At 44.9% G+C, this 22,033-nt stretch overlaps 1 protein-coding gene across 2 annotated transcripts in view; it reads right to left on the bottom strand.

The window, feature by feature from the left end:
* LAMP2 (lysosome associated membrane protein 2) overlaps positions 1 to 19,611 on the bottom strand; it is a 320,221-nt gene extending 300,610 nt beyond the window's left edge. Inside the window, exon 1 of one of the 2 annotated variants that reach the window (XM_085608102.1) lies at positions 19,344 to 19,576. In XM_085608102.1, coding sequence (XP_085464228.1) covers positions 19,344 to 19,398 — 55 coding nt within the window. In that variant the 5' untranslated portion in view covers positions 19,399 to 19,576. Of the gene's footprint in view, positions 1 to 19,343 lie in introns of both variants that reach the window. The other variant, XM_085608103.1, reaches the window with a different exon arrangement.
* Positions 19,612 to 22,033: the final 2,422 nt, after the last annotated feature.

The raw sequence follows: 22,033 nt of genomic DNA on the forward strand, positions 1-22,033 counted from the left end.
CCACACCACCAGTCCTCCATAACCACGCTTGAAGGGAAGACCAGGCCAGCATCTGGGGTGGGCTCAACAAAGGGAGGCACGGTCTCAGAACCAGATGGGCTTCGGGGTCCAGCCGACATTGTGTGATGCTAGTCTGGCTCCATATCAGAGTCAAGATAGACTATGGGCTCGGCACAACAGGAACAAACCCTGGCAAAGGTCATGGATTCATGACCTAAAGTCGGCATGTATCCAGAGGGCCCAACTGGCACACAGAGTGGACCTGCCAGCAGAAGTACAGCCAGGGTACCTCCCCTACCTGCATGGGCCCAATAGGGATCAGGTTGCCCAAATAAGGTGCAAGGCCTCAAGACCCTGAGTTGGAGGGAGCAGAACAGCCCCAGACTCCAGCTCCACAAGTGGAGTGTGACAAGTTGGTGCCTTGACTTGTGTGGTTGTTACTGATCCATGGTCAATGACTTGCAAACACATCTAAGAAATTAAATGCTCTTTGACTCAGAGGCAGTGTATTTGTGGGATTTGCCAGACGATTGTGACAGCAACGTCAGTCGAGAACAACTCTAAAGGCCAGAGATGCTCAACACGACTGAGACCTGCAGAGTCTTACAATGTCGAGGCGCCAGAAGCTTCATCTGCCACCCCTGAATTGCTTTGGGATGAATGATGCAGCAGTTAGGACAGGTCCTGGAGCAGTGGTCTGGCTCCAGGAACCACAGTAAAACCAACTGGTAGCTCTTCTGGATCTGAGAGAATGCTGTGGAAAGGAACTGAAGTCTATGCTCTGTGGTGGCACGGATATAACCACCGTGCACTTCACATCAAGCATAGAGGATGCCTATGACGCAGGCCAATTAGAACTCCTCCTACCAGTGTGTAGAGGTACTGCATAAAATTTTCCAGATACAGTTTGATGCCTGGGAAATATTCTAAGGTAAGGAATTGGTGGCTAAAAGTTTCTATCAGATCATTTAGACCACAGCTCAATCCTTGGTAGCTGTAGCACACAGCAGACAGGCTTAAGTTGGACGAAATGTGTAAAGCATTTAGGAGTACCAAATCTGTTCAAAAAGTAGAACACAAAAATCCCACTCCAATTTAGAAATAATGAAATTTTGATTTGGGAGGACAGACCACCACAGCCCCCAGAGAAAAGCCATTCCCTGCAGATAAGAGGCATCAACATGCTTGCGGTCCCACCACTAAAACTCTGAAAGGAGAAGAAACGAAGGGGGCCTTACAGGGCCCCCTGGTGCATCATGCCTAGTGGATGCATAAAGGTGGGTGGGGGAATACATATGCCCCCCCCAACCATGTGCATGCACACCAGTTCCTGAACGGCATGGATTTTCAATCCATGCTGTGCCAGCTGGATCCGACAGCAGTCTACAGAAGCTCAGGCCCTTGTTGGGAACCTCAGCAGGATGTTTGAGGTTCAACATCAATAGTGACATTTGAGAGGGAAAAGTCTGAAGAACAGGCCCAGAAAAGTTGTGTCTATGGGGTCTGCTAGGTATTGGTCCCATCAAAGTCCTCTACATTTTAACTTTTCAGTGGGGTAAACCAGTAAGTCAGACGGGCAGTTTGACGTTGGGGAAAGAGGCCTGGCGGAAGTAGCCTATGGATCTTTTTGCATAAAATTTGGAAAAGTAAAAAAAATATATATTGTTTACAACAAAAGGGATAATAGCCCTCTAATAACACACAAACCACTTCCCCCAGCAGTTGAGTTTAGTTAGCATTTCCTAAATCGCAGTTAGCCGCTGGTACCGCAGATACCACCATCATTTATAAAGTCATTATTACATAATCTTAGCATAGCCAGAAGTTTCTATTCCTGCCTCAGTCTACCCAACCTCGTGTTACTGGTCCGTTTCTTCGTCAGGATCTTCCATTGCCCCTTCTTATATTAATATCTACCATATCCCATTCCATTAGACCTTCCTAGCCAGGGTTCCTGTAAATCAATCTTTGATGTACTCCACAAGAACCCAGCGCAGGGGTGTGTAAATCCTACATCCCGATGTACAGGGCATATTTTTTGGGGATCAAGGACAAGTTTGTTTATTTTGCCCTTGGGACAAGGAGCCTTAACCCTCCTGCAGCACAAACATTTTGGCTGCCAGTTTACAGCATCACATTATGGAGCAGAGAAGAGATTTGTCAGCAATTGAAGTAATATTTGTGTCCATACGTGAATGCTGTCTGAACTTGTATATATGGTTCATTAATGGAAAAACGTTATTAGATGGAGTCCTCTAAATAAGGGTCGTAAACTCATACTGCACTACGGCCAGTAGTTCCAAAAAAATAACATTTCCAAAGTTTAACATGAGGCCATGTATAATGCTCCCAGAATGCTCCGATTAGATGCAAATATTAGTAGAAGCTTGAAAGCAAGATTGACAATTGTTTGCTTTCAAAATAAAATGTTCATAAAAAAATGCAAATAGGAAAAAAAAAATGTTTTGCTAAACTACTGTGGAATTGACGGTACCATTTCTTGAAAGAATCATTAAGTAAAATGTCAAGATGCATTTTAGTATTTCCAAACATTCAGAATGGATGGGTGGAGACACAATGTAAGCAGTTTCAACAAGATCATGAGAAACACGAACAAGAATAGGCAAGACCAATAGGCTGGACAAAGCGGGTGTTAATCTGACATTGTTTTTGTAAAACTTTACGGTTGCATTGCAGAAAACAAGAATATTTTTTGTCTCAAAACGTGCACATTAGTTCCTGACACTCAACTACTTTGTGTCCTGATATGCTCGCCGTGAAACACCAGAATGTGGTCACTCACAAGAAAGCCAGCTGATAGAATTTTAATAAAACCAAAATGTCTTGGTCAACGCACACCTATAATTAGTGGCACAATTCTGAGAGAAACTCAAATGTGCACCCATGTTGAATGTCTTAGCATTAGTGCAGATCAACGCATTTCATGAATTCCCCAGATTTTCAATTAGTAGACAAGGAAAGAGCACTAAAAAAAAAAAAAAAAAAAAAAAAAAAAAAAGAAAGGATGAACTGTTTAGCAGTAGCAAATATGCACATGTAGATGTGCTCTTGCGAAAATGTGTAGAGCGTTTACAAGTCCTTTCCCTCCAACCTCTTTTTTCCCCTAACCCTGGAAGAAGTTTTACATCTGCCCTTGTCAGGTGCAAATTTCAAACCTCTCACAATATGGGAAAAGATTAGAGCAGTGCCGGTGAAAACCCTTCAAACATGCAAGTTAGTAGGTTTGCACAGACTCGAAAGGATATTCCAACCCTGGAACTCTTGCTACCTGCTTTTTCTAGCCCAGTATGTAGGTCTGCAGAAATTCGGCAAAATAAGGAAATCGTTAGTATTCAAGCCAGACTATAGCATTAGCCCTGGCACAATCTGAGAGGCTATTATCAGAGCTCAGATAGGAGATTGCTGCCATAACTTGTCGTTGCACTACATGGCAATATATATATATATATATACACACACATACACACACACACACACACACACACACACACACACACACACACACACACACACACAATCTACTTGGATGCTTGCTCCCAAACCTCTATGATCCTCTGAATCTGCAGTGTAGGAAGCTGGCTTTTTATGTAGCGTTTCCAACGTAAAGGCACACCATGCAAAAAAGTACAGATGCCCCCACATGTGGTTTACTTAAATAATCCCAACTGCTCTATTTGTGGAAGTGTGGTTGAGAAGCTTAGGCTTATCAGAAATGAATGTAAAGCATTTGCTGTGCACACCACACAGTCCATAAAGGATGCACACACATTTAGAAATCCGAGACCAATCTTGAAAAATACCAGTTTTATATAATTTTACAATAACTTTGAGGATAATTTCACAAATAAATAGCTCTTAACTGAGGTATGAGCCTTAAATGCGGTAAGGTTATCCTATGGGAGGAAAAACACAGCATACACATAATTGCAGTTGAAGTTCAGGGGTGCCCTATTGGACTTCCGGCTCTAGGGGGCTATAGTCCAAAGAGCCAGCAGCAGTTTCAGGTAACTGGCCCTGGGGGGTCCAGGTGCAGAAGTGCTCGTCGGATGGTAGCCTCAGCGCTACACCAAGGAAGTCTATGGGGCGCTGAAAGCAAAGGCAGAAAGGAGGGACTGGGGGAACCAGTGTAGATTTACACAAAGAGGGACTTGGGTCGTAAGGACCCCTATGCCTAGGGGACGCAATCAGGAGTCACATCCCCAGGATGTGGATTACAGGTGCAAAGGACCTTGGCTGGCAGGCACAGGTGATCCATGTGCTTATGGTGGTCAGTCGGTTCTGCAGAAGAGGGAAATACAAGACAGCAGGACCACTCGTCATGGAGGATGGTCCTGAAGCCCCCCCAATGTGCAGGAGGATTTTCTACAGCAGTGGTGCCCAGACAGGACACAAACTGGTAGGTGCTCTGATACTCAGGGTATAGGAGGGGAGGGGGTGGGGTACGGCTTAGCATCTCAAAACTTGCCAGAGACCGGGTTAGCCTCCAAGAACCACGAAAATCTCCTCCTGAAGTGTTACTTCCTCAGATGGCCCACATGGTAAACCAGGAAGATGTGGTCGCTAGTAGTCAGAGTGCTGGGCAGTTCTCCAAGTGTTGGGGTTGATGCACTACTGCAGGATGAGTTGGGTATTTGCAATTGTCAAGGAGCAAGCAGTCAGGCAGGGTATGGTGCCAATGTCTGGGCAGGTCCTTAGTTCTTGTGGAGTATGGCATTCTTCAGTCCTCTGGGGAGGGGGTCCACTAAAAACTCAAGTTAGGGCAGTATATGATTTTAGCCAATGGGCTACCTACTACATTCCCCCCTCCCCGAGAAATTCCTGTGGGGAGTGGGCATACTCTTGAAATATGGTGAAAGCACTCTTTGGCTATTCACTTCAGGCAGCCCACCTCAGGGGTGTGACTAGCCTGCGAGTCAAACACGTCTCCTGAATATCTGAATTTCTAATTTGTCTGCTCTGGATCCAAATCGGCAACAGAGGTGTGGGGCTGGGGTGCGGGGTCACATTTCAAAGGTAGTAAATGCCTTCAAGCCTCTGGCCATGGTATACGGATTTACTATCCATCCTGCTAGAGGATGTCGGAACACCTTCTGCTGAGCATCAATGGTTCTTGGACCTCTGAGAACACGGGCTCTCCCTTTCAGGGGGGGGGGGGGGCCGTCAGAAACTAGTCTATGCTGGAAGATACCAGTCAGGCAACACACTAAGGGTCCCAATTAAGAGTTTGGCAGTGAAGCGCCAGCTCTGCCCTTCCGCCATACTGCCTAACCTGTGGTGAGGCCACCCACCAGAGTAGGAGTTGCCTCCTTTCTGGGGGAGGGGGGGGGGGGGGGTTTGGGCATTCCCACAGAGGTGCCTGTTGTAAATAGACGGGCGTAGACAAGCATCTCCTTGTAGAGTGATTTATTAGGTAAGGCGCACACACAAGAGCGGACTCTCCACGCCGCTACAGAAGAGTTCTACGACGTCACCATTCAGACTGCAACCATCGAGAGCGACGAAGCTCCTCCCGCATCAACTGCCATCTCAACACCAGACGGAACGGGAGACGAGGCAGGAGGCAACGGTGAGTAGTGACTTGCAGCTGGAGATCCCTAGAACTTGGCTCAGCCTCACACACCACTAAATAATACTTCCAGCGACTAAATCCTGTTTAACGAACCTTGAGGTCAAGGTTGGCAAACCAGCTGCTTTTGCGCCGACAAAATGCAGTAAATTCATGCCTTGGGCCGATGAGGGCATAAATCGGAAGACCCAGAAGTAGATTTCGAAAGATAAACGTGGATGTGGAGGGTGAAGATCTTCCGCTCTTGTGATGGAACTGCTGTATGCCTTGGATATGCAGCGTGAGTTGTTAACCAGTAGTCGTCGCCAAAATTGTTGTAAATAGACGGGCGTAGATAAGCATCTCCTTGTAGAGTGATTTATTACGTAAGGAGCAAACACAAGAGCGGACTCTCCACGACAGAAGCCAACAGCAACTGCCTTGGAAGAGAACCTAGAATTCACCAGGCAATAGAGAACATAGGTGAATAAACATTCCATCAGCATAGAGAACATGGAGCATGTACTACAGTGCCTCTAAAAAGGGGCACTGCAATGGGAACGCCAAAAACAGTTCCTGCACAGTATGGGCTGAAAGCACGGCATGTACTAAAAATTCCATGCTGTGCAGGAACTGGTATGTATGCATGCATGCACGCACGGGGGGGGGGGTACTGCTCATGTTTACATAGCTACTTATTTTTGTTGGAGTGCTCCACAAGAGTGCTTCCCCGCATAACCGCTTCTTATTCCCACTAACACCCCTCCCCCCCTCATCTTGTTATGCTTTGCCCCCCACCGCCCCTTCAGCCTGTCCACATTACCTCCAGCACCGAACAAAACAATAAACAAACACCACACACGCCTACAAGCACTATTGTCAAGATTATTATCCAACAGTGCTTTATACCTCCAAGCTTAAAAGAGGTTACTATTGGTGCCGTTTCCAGCCTGCGTCAACGCCTCGTCAGGGTTAGTAAGTACTATATAAATACAATATGCAGGCTTGCTCACTCACCCTCATCTCTACCCTTCCCAGGCTGTCACACACCAGGAGCACAGCATTTAGTCTTAAAACTTCAGGGGTCTGGCTATCGTGTAAGCTTTCTCTCCCAACTGGTACCCAATTTGTCGGCTCCCCTCCCAAGTTTCTTAAAATGGGGCCCCATAAAGACATGCCTGCCATCATTGTGATCCACCCACGACCCACAGGAAGTTTTTGAAGTGGCCATTAATTAGGCTGAAAGGGTAGTACGACCTGGTAAGAGAATTGTTTGGGTCAGGGAACGAAGACATGGATGGGCCTAATTGGTTCAGAGTCAAAGAAAGGTTTGTAGGGCAACATAATTGACAAGTGGTAGTAAAGAATTAACTTAAAGGAAGCAAGAGTGCGACCAGAGAAGCTTCAGTTGACACGTTCCCTAGTTCTGTGTCAGCTGTTTATTCTTGATGAGTTTTTATATTCACGATTTAAGAGAGCGCAGACAGTGAGGTCTTTCGTTGATTTCTTAAAGTGTGCATTTTTTGTATTAGGTTCTATTACTGTAGTGTGATCTGTGGGCCTTTATTGGCATTTCAAATAAAATATATCTACTCAAATGATGATCCATGTAGGCACTTCGGTGGGACGAGGGATCCCAAGCAAGCAATCAATATTTGTTTTTCAGTAGGAATGCTTACATTCTGCGGAATAGTCTGCTTTCAAGATCATGGTAATATTTCAGATAAAGTGCATTTTGTAACATCCAATCTGCCAGGGGGCAGAGACGCAGTTGGTCCCTTAATTAAAAAAAAAAAAAAAACAAAAAAAAAAAAAAAACACACAGATCAAGGAACCATGTGCCTGATTTTAATTATATTTTTAGTTTGAACAGCTTCGATGCGTTTGTGGCTGCTAACATGGTGTGTAAATTGTTTTACATGTATCGCACATATTCTCACAATAAACCCATTCGGCATTTCTCGCCACGCCTGAGGGCGGAAGATAATGCTGAGAAATCATTCATTTGTAGTATGCAACACTTGTTTGTACACTGAAGCACGCTGACTAAGTTTTATAAATGGAATCAGGCGTTTCAGCTTTGCCACTATTTTTAGGAAATGTATTAGTCCTCTTGTAAACAACATATCCCAGCCTTTACCCATCTAATCGTTGTCCGGCACACTTTTTAACCCTGCTTTATCAAGTTTGGGGAGAGAGAAGCTACCATTCCCAGCTGTGTGAAATAATTGACATTTGGTTGCCTTTAAGATTTTGTAGGTAAACGACAGGCTCTTTACTAGTTCTTGTAACCTGGATTTGTAGGCTTTTCAGTTGTATGGATTTTGGCAGATTAGGTACTATACAGCTTCCTATTCGCTGCTCAGGGGATGGAGAAAAAGAGAAGGAAGAGAAACTACATGAAGCAAACCAAGCTCGCAGAGCTCTGCTTACTTGGTTTGATAACTTTTGTCACCCGGGCTGGCAAGGGCAATGTTAGGGGTAGCCAAGGTCAAGCAGGGTTAGTTGCTGCTACGACTAGCATCCCTTAGTAATGTCCGAGAGTCTTTATCTCAAGTACCCCTGTAGCAGAACAGTGCATCCCACGTACCTGAAGAGCAAGCAATGGGTAGCATGTTAAAGGAGATACAGGACTTGTCAAACTTTTGCTTAAATAGCGTTTTGCTGGTTGGTGCTGCATAGCATCGGCAAAAATGATCTGACAGGACCAATAGGTCAACAAGGGCGAGACTTCTTGGCTTTGCCAATGCATGTTAACCTGGCCTTTTTTCTTGGTTTACTTAAGTGGGGCCATTAAGACCGCTCTACAAAATATTTTGAAGTACTTTTGACTCCCATCTATTTTTCAAGGCAATTATAGCAAGAAGGGGGGGGGGGGGCAAAATACCATCTTTAAGAGACAGCTGATATTTGTACCGACTAGAGCATTAAAATACCGGCCCCCAAAAAAATAATTTAATCAATAGCCCGATGGCAATCCTAGTAGCAGAGCACTCAAGCCGCTAAAAACATTTACTTCACAGTGCAAAGAATGCGAGCAGCCAATCTGCACTTCGGCCATCTGGCATTATAACAAGGTGCCTTTGGACAGTAGCGTTTAACATTACCGCAGCAGCAATGCACATCACAAGTCCCGAAGCCTGCAGACTATCGGACTTTGAGTTTGCGTGGACCTCTTGTGCGACAAGCCACCCGGCGTGCTGCTGTAATCGTTTATAATTAACAGGCCATAGGTCTCGTGCTAATGCTTGCTCGGCTGAATTACACGCAAGATGGTTTCTAAGTTATCTCACGGCTTTCAGTAGTTAAACTGCTAGTCAGTGCAGGAAAGAGTGAGAGTGAGTCGAGGACTCAGGAACCCAATAAACGGGAGGCCAAGCTGTGGCAGTAGAAAGCGGGTGGAGTCACGAGGAGAGCAGTCAAGAAAATAAGAATCTGACAGTTAAGATATACTTAATTGGTCGCAAATAGGCTGCATTTTAAAATATTTCAGGGGGTTAAGGAGTTTGATGCATAGCTTTTGAGTGCCCAGCAATTCAAGGGGTGCAACATGTAGGATTGCAGATCACAATATTTTCTTATCATTCTTATTACTGTTTAACAATAACAAACCCAGATAACCTGTACAGCATTTGCCAACAATACAGATTTCCTGCTCTCAGGTCTGCAGTGTATGTACATCAGGACATTCAGATAAATAAGTAAACTCCTCCTCCACCCACATTTGATCAAAGGAGCATGTGTCCTTGCACCCAAACATCCCCTAGCTTCTAGGAGCCCATTTTATCCAATCTTCTCCCCCCCCCCCCCAGCACACACACACACACACACACGTAGCTGGGTCAACAGCTTGAACCTGTTTCCCCAACCATAAGTGTGTTTCCATGGTTAACTTCCTAGTCCACCTTGCCCGCTTCAGGCTTTGTGCCAATAGCCTATGGGGATAGCAGTAATTGGGGACAACCCTAAATGGGACAGGCAGCACATGACCATCGGGCTGTATCTCTGAACCGCGCCACTTCAAGGCAGATAGCAGAGTCATCATAGCTGCTAAAGTTTTAGATTGCCATGTGTGACAGGTTCATAATTTCAGTGTAATTATGAGTGACATTTCAACGACGAGTGCCTTTTTTACAAGCAAAATCAAGCAATGAAGAGGAGGGAAACATCAGAAATTGCACCCATTTAAGCAACGAGAAACTAAGAAGATCTTAAAACGATTATTCAGTGTGTATCAAGAAGGAGCAATCATGGGGGGGGGGGGGGGGGCTGGAGGAGAATTCCTTGGGAACATGCTAAAATATGCACATGGCTGTTGGGAGTGTGGTTGCTATTGCCTCCTGCCCATGCAGAACTACTGCCTCAGTCCTGCCCCTCCTTGCATGCCTGTGCCCTAGTTTGTGCTTGCAGCGCTGACCCTCCTCAAGGGCTGCTCATGACAAGACAGATGCTTACATTTGTGTGGCTCCATCTATGCTTTGGCTGGCTCCTGACCTATTGTACAGCCCACCTACCTCAGCCTATGGTAGGTCTGCACCGGGTTCCGTGCAGACATCTGAGGTTCTGATTGTGCCTGCTGGTGAACTTGGACTTTCCAAATAGATCACTCACAGGAGTTATGCCAATTGCGCCAACCATGCCTGGACAAGCCCCACATTGCCTACCATAGCGAGTGGCCACCAGTTTTGTGGACTCCTCGTATATCCTGTTAACAGCCTTCCTACATGCTCCACTTGCCCATGTATTTGTTACTGGCAAGGGCTGACCACTTCATAATTGTCTGTTTGGGTGTTAAGGCAACCATTAGAACAGACTTGTAGTGGGGAGGCCCAGTTGTTTGGCCCCATGAATGGTGCTGGTTGATCTGCATTGCTGCCAGTGTATGCGGCTACCAAGGTGTTAACATACCTTGCTTCTTGCATACTTCCCCCACATTACCAGCAGGGCTGCTTGTTGTGTCTGCATTGGAGGGTCTAGATATCCTTGTGCATAACTTGGCTGCCCCACCATTTATAAAGCCAATATACATGCCAAGTGTAATTAAATGCTATTGCAGGCACTCTGCTAGCACACCCCTCCTCCTCCTGGTTGCAAGTCCCATGCTGCGCTGACCCATGCAGTTAAGCACTGTTCATGCTCATCATTCACTGGCAACAGCTGTGCATTGACTGCAGTGCAGCCACTAGACAAAATCGTGATGGCTTCAGATGCCAGGCTTAAAACCTTTCTTGCGTTCGCCACACTGAGTGCCCTCTGCCTCTTCTTTTGTTGCCTATCTTTCTGTACTGCTGACACAACAACCTGTTGGCTTGCCATGAGCTGTTTTGGATCCTTTCTGCCACATATCCACAGGGTGTCATCCCCAGCACCCATCTCATCAACCAATCCTGGGTATGGATGTCTCCTTCTGCTCTGGCTAGCTCAACCACCACAAACACAAAAAGATGATGGACAGAGCGCTGAAACTTCAGACACTCACCCCCAGTCACTATTAGATCAGGGTTAAAGCCATTTTTGTTCTTCTGCTCACTCCCCACCCCAGTTCAGATTCAGCCATATGCAAATCAGTCTTGATCTTATTCCTCATGGGAACTGTCCAGCCTCAACTGCCAGGCCAGATCCTCCCTGGACAAGAAACAAGCATCCTAGGACCGGTTTCATGGTAACACCCCTCAGCCAGGCAAGCTTGAATCCAGGTGGGAGGCTCGGTGGGCCCAGTATCTGAAGCTCGCAGTGTGCCACCTCTTCTGCACTTCCTCGCAGGCTTCCATATCCTAGTAATCAGGCAGGGTAAGTATGAGATCAATCTTGCTATGTGATTGCAATGGCGAGCTCCTGGTATCACGGTGTACAGTGACTCGCAGTTTTAGGGGTAGTTGTGCTCCCAAGACGAGATGCCTGCGGGGACGTCTCTGGTGCTGCTGAGTCGCTGTCATGACCGCCTTCTTTTTCTTGAGGGATTCTAGATGCCAGCCCTACTGTTCTGTGGCATTATGTCTTTCCTGGACGCATCCTCCAGGTACGCTTCCTTCTTCCTGCGAGGGCCCTCTCCAGTCAGTTGCTGCTCCTTGTGTGCCTCCGCAGCAGTCGCTCACAGCGCCTCAGAGTGGGTTGGTGTTCCTTGCTCCCAGTTTGTCACCAGTCGTCCTCTGCTGAAGTTCGCCGACACTGCCCCAACCAACATCTTTGTTCCCGAAATGCCTAGGCCTCAATTATTTAATCCTTTGACCGGCTGCCTGGCCCAGACCCACTTCCAATGCGGCCAACCAATAGGGTGGGCTTAATTACATGCCCTTCAGCCTGCGCTGTACTTCATGGCACCTACTGCTTCCCACCCTGAAATTTCTCCCTCTCCTAAAGGTCTGGCCCGTCACCAGTAAGTGGTCTGGGAGAGGGTCCAGCACCAACTCTGCTGCCTGCACAACAGTATGGCACTGGCCTGGGCCCTCCAGTGAATTACAATCAGTCTCCATATGGCAGACAGTCCCAGCAAGGCCTGTGCTCCTTCTAACCTTCGTGTTGTGCAACATTTCTGTACATTCATTTGGACAATTGGTTAATTCATTGTCTCTGTATAATGTGTATTTGACATAAAACTTACACCCTACACTGGGATGAAAAACAAGTACTATAAAAACAATAGTAAGTGATATTTATATTGTTTGTGTAACTTCTCACAAAAACAGATCTAGATATGTATGCACAGCTCTTAGTACAAAGGTAAAGAAAGAACAAAAAAATAATAGACGAGCCTCCAAATCATAGTTTCTCTTACGCACATGAAGTGACAATAAGCTAGAGTGCCTTTGCTTCTTTCCATTACACTGGCATCCCGGGATTAGTCTATTGACTTGCCCGGTTCTAGAGGGTGGGCCAGGTCTTACCAAGATAGCCTTGTGGCCAATTCACAAAACAAGCAACAAAAAAAAGAAATACAAAAAAAAAAAAAAGCCTAATCCTTTGGCTACTTCAAGTGCCTGGGGACAGGGGTGAGGTCACAGGGGATGGCTGCCATTACTGTGCATGTGTAAAAAGAAGGGATACCAGAGACACCCCCACTATAGCGTGACAACAAGCTCCTGTCACAGTAATTAAAAGCCGTTTACGTCAGAAACGGCGAGGCATTTGCCATTGCAAGAAAACCAAAAAGCAGTTGATGGACGGAATGCAGAACAAATCAAAACATTAACCCTAGTCAAGAGATCTGGGTTAAATCCATCATTCTTTTGCTCACCATGCCACCACAGTTTGGGCTGAACTGTTTCCATGAGGCACAGGGTCAAGACTGATTGCATATGGCCAGGTCTAAACTTCTGTGGCTGTTTGGGCACCAGATGAGTTTGAAAACTTTTTCTCCAGAGCTTCAGCAGGACCTAATGAATTAAATATCAGAACAGCAGAGATCTGTTTTGCACCTCCACTTAGGGACCTGGAATATTTTCAGCAAGAAATCTCAAAAGCTTCAAAGTGTCAACGGGGACAACCTGCTTCAGGTATTCAGTTCCATGGCAGCAGCTTCAGTTTTAGCGATGCCCACACTAAGTCCTTTTCTGAAGTGGGCTGCAAACACTTCAGCACTTTGACTTCCACAAAGAACCATCCCACTTGGTGTATCCAATCGGAGCTCCGCTGTGGTTGACCTGAAGTCACTTTTTTGGTGCCATTTTCACCTAAAAACTTTAAAACTCCTCTCCGGTTCTCCTTATCGGATTGATGTCATTTTGTTTATTACATTTTATTTTCTATTTCTAATGCAGTTTGAGATTTTTGTAACTTGGTGTTTTGACTGGATTACTGTTTTGATAGAGATAGATATATACTTTGCACATTTGCCCAAGTAGAGCCTGTGTGCTCTGTGCCGCCGCTACTAGGGAGATAAGCTGAAATAAATTCAGTGACTGAGGGTCCCCGAGACAAGAAGTGTTATTATTCACGGAAAAGGTCACCCAACCCAAATAATAATCAACTTTTACAGACCGCAAGTGCTAGGGGAAAAAGAAAACACTCAATATAAAAATTCTGAGCTGCTAGGTGTTCCTGATCTCGATAAACACTTATTTAAGCTACAAATAAATGTGCTTTTGAGGCATTTTCGAAAGGTTAGAGGGCATACCTCAATTATAACACTAAAGAAATTACCTTAAAATGTACTCACAGCTGAGGAAGCTGGTGGTATCCTTTCATCTTTGGTCCTGAAAAACCCACTACCACCTTCAGAACTGTTACTTCAATGAGAAGTAGACACAATTAAAGATTTTAGAATTTTAATAAGAGGAAAAGGTGATGGGGTACAGAGATGAGACCGAGGGTGATCACAGGAGCAAGAAAAAAAAATTTAGAAGGAAGAATAAGACAAAAGAATGGTAAGAAACCCGGTGGATGAAACAAGAGTAAAGAAGCGATTAAAAGGAAGGAGTAGAAAAAGAAAAGGATTGATTAGTGAGGAGTAAGGGGCGATGAGCATCAAAGCAGATGGTGAAGATGCAAAAGGTGGATTAAGGGGATTAAAAGGAGTGTGAGGAAGTAGACCATTGATCAGCAAAATTAGTGATGTGAATAAGGGAGATGGGTAAGCATGTACTGAGTAGGGCAATAAGAGGTAAGCAGAACAATACAGAAGGATAAATGCGAAGGATAACGCTTATGAAGAATGGGGATGACGAAAAGTTATGGGGGTGGGTCACATGAGGGTCATGAGCAAATGATAAGTAGTTGGGGAGGGGCCAGAGGAGGAGTGTGAGGAGACTGGAGAACAGTGGTAGAACAAGGAGAGGTTGGTTGACAGGGCGGGTGAATGGTAAGTGGAGAAAGGAGAGCACAGCACAGAAACATGTGGATAAGAGGGAGAGAAAGATTTTTTTTTTTAAAAGCACATCGGTTTAAACCTCTAGGCAGAATCTGACAGTAGATATGGTTGGCAGCCCATATCCGTACAGAACCATCAAGCATACTCAGACTACAGATAATTGGGAGACTCTGGACAACTCTAACCATCTTTTTAGGTCTCGCCTGAGCCAGCACGCATGCGCTGCTCAGCGAGGCTTTAGTAAGGGCTTTTAAATTCTAAAAAACACACTTTTTTTTTTTTAAATCACCCGCAATTGGCCTTTGCATGAGTCTTTCAAAGAAAGACAGCACGCAATTGGTCCAATGAGAGCGATTGTCCCGCCTTCTTTGTTCCCTGGCCTAAGGTGCTCGGGAGCGAGCATTAATGCCATCTGTTTCCAATTATCGCGTTAATTGGTAACAAGGCACGATGGCAGTCGCGTTGGTTTTACGCCTGCAGCGGTGGGCACAAGCTCGCACCACTCCCGGGCTGGTTTCTCCTTCCATCCTTCCTGTTCTTCACTCATCTCATTTTCTCCCTCTTCTCTGTATCTTAAGTTTGTCAGTCTCCCTTTCTCTCCGTCTATAATTTTCCTTCCTCGGATATTTCTGTGACACTTCTAAATCACTTCACATATCACAATGCTTCTGCATTCCTTTCGTTATATCTCCCACTCCCTCCTCGCCATAGCTATATAGCGCACTTTTCATTCACTTTCCTTTCGCAGCTTTGTCACCTAGTTTCATTCTCTTTCATAGCTCTCACTCGCCCACCTCTTTTCGTTCTCACAGTCTCTCCCACCCTTCCATGTTACATTCTTTCTTCTTGCCCACCTTGTCCCACTCTTGTTTCCTTGCATATCTGACTCTTTTACGTTTCCCTCACACATCGCTTAGTCAGTGGTAGTACGCGCTTTGTAAATACAATTACAATCTTCAGTCGCTCTTCCCTTCATATTAAATCACTCTGCTCGCTTTCTTCTGTCCCATTCTTCATCTCCACTACCATATTTCTTACAAGCTTCATGTTGGCCCTTCCTCTTTATTATTCGTGTCCCCATTTCTTGTTCTCCCCTTTCTCCACCCTTGAGCTCACACGTTTTTTTCCCTCTGCTGTCCCTTCTCTACCATTCTCACTTTCCATCTTCCCGATCTTTTTTGCTTTTCCATTCTCCTCCTCCAGCTGTACTTTCACTCCTGCCGCTCTCATCTTTTTTGTTCGCTCGTCTTCAGTTCTTACTTTCATTCCGCCCCATATTTTACACACCGTCCCTCCTTTCTTATCTCTCGTTTCTCTCCCTCGATCTCTTTTCTCCTACTCGTTTTAGCCAGACTTTCCCCTCTTTTCAATTTCTTCTCCCCATTTTCGGCCTGAAGCTAAGGTTAACGTGACTGTCTGAATCTACTTGTTTGTCTACAGTCCGTGTCACCCAATGGGCGCTGCGCAAAAGCCCTCTTAAACGTCATTGTATCTTGAAAACGTAAGGACGTCAAAGTAACGCACGTTCTTGTGTATGCACTCATGCTTGGAAATGTATACTTCACAAAATTCCACATCATATTTGTAGACTGCTCTGTAAATAAACACATGCATACCCTGAAGACTTTTGCATCTAGAAATGCAGACTATCGGATGCGCAGGTCCAACTAAAAGCATGAGCTACGGAACCCCTTTTGCAACTTAAATTTGCTTTTTAGGGATAATATCTAGAACATAGTATAATTTGATTTCTATACGGTTGGCCCATTTTGGGGGAATCGCCACAATGACATGTACACATCCAGTAGTTAGTGTCGTGAGGCTGCCTTTTGTATAGCGATTACTGCCAGGGCCTCCGCGCTTTCCTAATCTGAGCACCACATGTCCCGCCCTTTCATGTAGAATCTCCATTTAACAAGCATTGGCATAGCCAATAGGTCTCGCCTTTGGGACCTTATAAGTGTTTAGCCATGCAACAGTGGATGTTGTTGCACCAAGGATATTGTGCTGGATAACTAAACACTTCTAAGGTCCCAAAGACAAGACCTATTGCCTATGCCAATGCTTTTTTTACCTGTCGGTGGGACGCTTTAGGAATTGTCCACGAGGATAGCATGCTATACCAGAGGGGGGGGGGGGGGGGGGGGGGGTGTTGCAAGACTGTTGCCCCCGCTTTAATCCCATGCAGTAAGTGTTATGGGGCAACGAGGAAGTGTGAGATTAGACACATTTTTATTATGTTTTGAGGCTGGCAGCTCTGATTCACCAAGAAGGGCCCTTTTATTATGCTGGTGGTGACCCTTTGATGTTGTCGGTGATGTCCTGTGTTTTCTGTAGCGGGAGGATCTTCCACGCTGTAATCTTATGGGTCTGCAGAGGAGCAGTGTCCCAGGAGTTGATAAAGAGGGCTGGGATGGCCTGCTGTTAGTGTTCTTTTACATAATTTGCCTTAGGATATTTCAGTTGACTAGATTGCACGATGGGCTGCGTTATCATTCTTTGTCATTAGGGGATATCAGTGTACAGTATGTGACTATTTGGGACCTGTAGAGTGGACTGCATCAGTCTTCCAGTGACCTGTAGTTTATGGCAGACATCTTTGCTGTCAGCAGGCCTGTCTGGTTGAGACAGAGTTCTTATTTAACTCAGTTTGTGTGTAGCGCGTGTGTGTGTAGCGTGTGCGTACGTCATTAGTTGCCAGCAGTGTTCTACATATCTCACTACTCGTATGTCTGTCCATTTGTTATGAGAGCAGGTAATAGGAGAGTTTGTTGTCTAATGGGGCGGCTTTGTGTGAAGGGATGATAGATCTGGCTGGGGTCAGTCAGTTGCCAGACTCATGTCCTGATTAACTTCCCATCTCTACCGGCTCTTCTGGGGCACTAGCCTGTTTGGGGAATCGCCAGATTTCCTAGAGGATGTGGACTAATAGCCAGAGCTGCCGACTTGGAGGTGGGGAACAAGGTTTGAGTCTCTGCGTAGGCTGTACGTCCTGTAATTCTGGGCAAATTGCGTAATCTCACCGTGCATACCAAAAATGAATGTGTCCTTTTGTAATGGATCGAGTTCCCGCTATATAAAACAGGCACATAACGTGGCGAGAAGCGGGTGCCTCATTCTCAGTGGACCACGTTGAAACTTATCCATAGGGATTCTAAAATATAGCTGAGCGGTTGCTTGGTAGTGTCAGGCTCACGTTTAGAAGACGTGATATTTTTTCCAATTTGTGGAAAAAAAAAAATAGAACCTACTGCAGTTTGATGTACTTTTATAAATTGCTGCTCTCAAGTGTAGTTACTGTAACCCCAGGTCCCGCCTAACGTCCTAAGAGGATTTATTTTAAAATGGCAGACTTATGAAGAATGTCCTTGAAAACAGCACCACTTTCAGCGCAATCAGTTGTTCTGTAAAAGTTTTAATCAACTTTGTTGTGTTTGGCATGTGGATTAAAAGATTCCAGTTGTAATGCTCCCACTTCCTGTCCAGTGATAGAGTCCCAAAAATGCTCAAAAGTACAAGAAGACTTGAAGTCAAAAAACTCCAGCGACAAAGTGAAACTACCAGCTTTTTGGATGTCATTGGACATTACACCTAACCAGTAGTGTTTTTATCAGAGATTCTTTTGATGGAATATGGCCACCATGTGGTGATTCATACCTTCATAGTGCTGTGTCTAAAAGAGGTTGACGGATTGGCTGCAAAGGAAAGCCTCATGCTCCTGATGTGTTTATTTTCCATTACATACATCTGATGCAGACACTGAAGACATATTCAACTCCAGCGCTCATACAGCCAAAAGGCGAGACCTATTGGCTATACCAATGCTTGTTCTTCATGGCATTCCCAGTTCCCAAATCTTGTAGCTGGGCCTCCTCAAGACACTTCCCCGATAGGTTGAGTCCCCACACAAAAATAACTCAAGACCCTTAAATTAGGCCTTTAGTGGGTATAAAAGACCCCTCCTCACGCCCCACTCCCCCAAACAACAATTCAAAAGAAAAAGCAGTCAACATTATGGTGCTGCTGAAGGCGTCCCACTGTCGGGAAATTACATCGGGGCTAATTCAGCACGTTTACTGGGCCAGCACGGATCCGGCTCACTAACAGCGGACAGTTCCGGGATCCGGTTGAATCCCACTTATTTCGTACTCTGGCGATAATGTAGCGCCGACAGCAATGAATAAGTAATTAGCAACAGCTAAAGCAGAATATGCTTCACCCTGCAGAACGAAGCTGGTCGGCGATTTTGGAGTAGCGCGTACTTGTCCTCTAAAAGAGAACAATTAACTTCCACGAGCTAGCTTACTGCCATGAATAAGTTTACCAAAAGTTTAGAAACCGATTCTTTGCAGACTTTCTATTGGAATGCATCACAAAGCCAGAGTAGCTAACCAATGTGCGAGGATCCATGTTGAGGAACACACGCACGATGCTAAAAGGCAATTCTGCTGAATTCAGCCAGGTACATTCCCCACACACTTTTCGTTCTAGAACGTACAGAGAGAAGTGTAGAATTGAAAGAGAAAAACTTCAAGAACCAAATATCAAAGGGAAAAGGTTAGACTAGTAGAAAGTCTACGTGATACATAAAGACACCGAGTCAGCTTCATGTTATGCTAAAAACAACTTCCAACAAATTAATATATAAATAATTGGATCATAACGAACACTAGAGGTACAAAAAACGGGGCACAGAATAAGCCTTCGACCTTTCCCGTAGAGCAGCTGCGCTTTCTCCAGCGCTGGCTGGGAGCCCACAGTGCACCTGGGCAAGTCACTCTTCTGTACATTCAACAAAAGGCCTACCTGTCATGGTACCTATGTAAAGACAGCCCGGACATGGAGTATGTCTATCACCCTGCCTCTCCCCGCTTGACCACCCCCTGCCGAGCTCCGGTTCTTGGGTCTAAACTGCTGAGAAAGTGCTGCACCTGGCCCTGAATACCAACCTGCGGAGGCGACGTCACTTACCGAAAAGCAGCAAAAGACAGCTGGGCAGGAGGAAAGTCCGGACGCCGGCGGCCATGGTCACAGTTGTACACGGAGAGAAACAAGCTACAACCGGCCCTAGCTGACACAGCACCGCACGTCTTCTCCAAGGCTACAACGGCTAGTGGTGCTACTTACTTCCCACCTGGTGGTCATATGACGGCTCGACGTGTTCCAAGCAACCAACCAAGATGGGTAAACAAGTGCATCGCCCCGCCCTAAGACGTGAAGGCGTTTCTAGAGCGGGCATAACACAGTCATGTGGGTGCCGCCATGTTGGGTGTAGATTACCGCATACGTGTTCAGCTTTAACTACCCCTCATAAACCCTTTAAATCGCGCAGTCTAGTTATTAGCGTGTTACGCCGATCTCATTGGTGTACCAAAGATTGAGAAACTCTACATGCGATCTGCCTGTTTAATCCAGAAGTTTGAGGGCTGTAGGTTCTGCATTTGTTGTTGCTGGTTTTATATAGCGCGAACTTGACTCTAAGGTATTGAAGCGCTTTACTTGAGCACCAGTTACATTAAATAAGGACATGGTTTTTGTCAGGCACAGCCCTGGGAGATTACGTGATTTGGCAAGTTTTCAGTTTGCATATGTGTGACATTTCCAGTTATTAGGTGTGCTTATGTGTGACATATTAATGCCGTAGGACTAAGTGACACATTGAGTGACAATCTTGAATGTAACAAAGCAGTTGTAACCATAAAATAATACAGATATCAGAAAACAATTCCTTTGCACACACAACGGTTTAGAAATTGTGTAGTATCCTACAAAAACATACAAGAAAGCAAAGTGATGTTAAAAAAAGAAATGACTAACTGAAGGTTTCAGTTACCCAAGGCACAGGATGGCTTGACAGCCGCTGTCATAGCTTGCCAGTTTCCCTTGTGCCCCTATGCAAGAGAACACAAATGTACAGACAACTAAACAAACAAACACAAAAGTTAAACTATTTCACACTGTTCTGTTTAGTCTACTTTTACAAAATGCAGGTCCTGTAAACTTAATTTATTAGCAAAACCACTATAATCTGGTCCAATATTAGCGCAATACAAGCAATCCAACACTACAATTCCCCGAGTTAATTCTGTTGTCAAATCACTGCTCTTGACTGGATCAAACATTTCACAATAATAGGACAAGGTATCTCATTATTAGAAGTACTCATTTTCTTTAGCTTAGAAGGTTGAACGTTGTAATCAGTCAGGATTCTGTGATCTGATTAAGAACAGCTTTTAAATTACCAAGCCACCTTACCATAAATTATTATTATTATTATTATTATTAATTAATTCTTGATAGAGCGCATGGCTACCCTAAAGCATCCTAGCACTGGTTGCAACCACAAGCAATTTCCAGTCTTACTGCAATTTCTGGAAAAGCCACGTTTTTAGTTGTTTCCTGAATGTAAAGTGGTCTAGATCTAAGCTGGAGAGGGAGTGAGTTCTAAAGAATGGAAGCATTGTACGAAAACATACGTCCACCTGAGCGTACTCTCAGGATTTTCGGCACCATAGCTTGGAGTAGGTTAGCCTATCTCAGGTTGCGCACTGGTCGGTGAAAGGACAATAGAGAGCATGTAATTTTGGGGCCTGTGCCCCAGAGTCTTATGCGCAATGCAGAGTGATTTAAACATTCTGAGATGGGCAGCCAGTGCAATGTCTTCAGTGCTGGTCTAGCTGAGTATTTTCTGGGGATGTTAAGTAGCATATCTATCAAAAAGGATCCAAAGGGATCCTAATAAAGCCTACCTAAGATTATGTACTCTACAATTAGTAGAGTCCTATACTAGAAAAAAACACTTGTTTTTCTAGAGTCCCCTCACTCACCTAGGGTTTCCCCAGGGTGACATGCTTCATCATAGGGGTCCTCCCAGGCATCTACTGTCTGGGGCGTGCTACAACTTGGCGGAATACGCAGGAGCACTTTTTTTATTTTATACTATGTGTGGTGATGTGCTGTTTGGAGTGAAAAGTGAAATAAATCAATAAAAATTACCTGGATAGTGAGCCCTAATTTTATTCTGCTCCTATCCGGTAAATGTATAATAAAATGGGGCTAGTAATAGAGAACAGTAACCATTATGTGAAGCTGTCCCTATTTACTTGGTCGACATGTTTCGTGGTTACCCCAACCACTTCATCAGGACCACACAAGGACCAGCCCTGTGTGTACCACTCCGTGCCTTTACGAACAATCAGATAGATTTATACTTTTTGCAACCGATTTGGTTTGCTAAATACATACGATTCCCATGTTACAAGGATTTCTTAGATGCATAGGGTCGAAGTTTCTGTACAAAGATAGAATGACACATAAGGATTAGTTACACACCCTAGTCCACTAAATGATGTGGACAAGGGACCTCAATCAATTTATATTCGATTTAAGTGTCAAAATTCTCTTGTATTTCTTAGAGAAATAAAGTGCATATTTACAAGTGCTCAAGTGAATATGGTGAAACACAAACACATAGACATATACACACATAGACATAACACAAAACTACGGTAGGTTGCGTGGGTATAACCTACTTTTATGGAGGTGTAATTCTACATAGAGGAAGCAACATACCATGACGAATCCTTATGATTCAGTCTCTCTCATCTGTTAAGAATTCCCATTGCGCTTAACCTACAATATCTCATACCTTGATCTAGATT

Source organism: Triturus cristatus, chromosome 5_2 (assembly GCF_964204655.1).
Source record: "Triturus cristatus chromosome 5_2, aTriCri1.1, whole genome shotgun sequence".
NCBI classification, from domain to species: domain Eukaryota; kingdom Metazoa; phylum Chordata; class Amphibia; order Caudata; family Salamandridae; genus Triturus; species Triturus cristatus.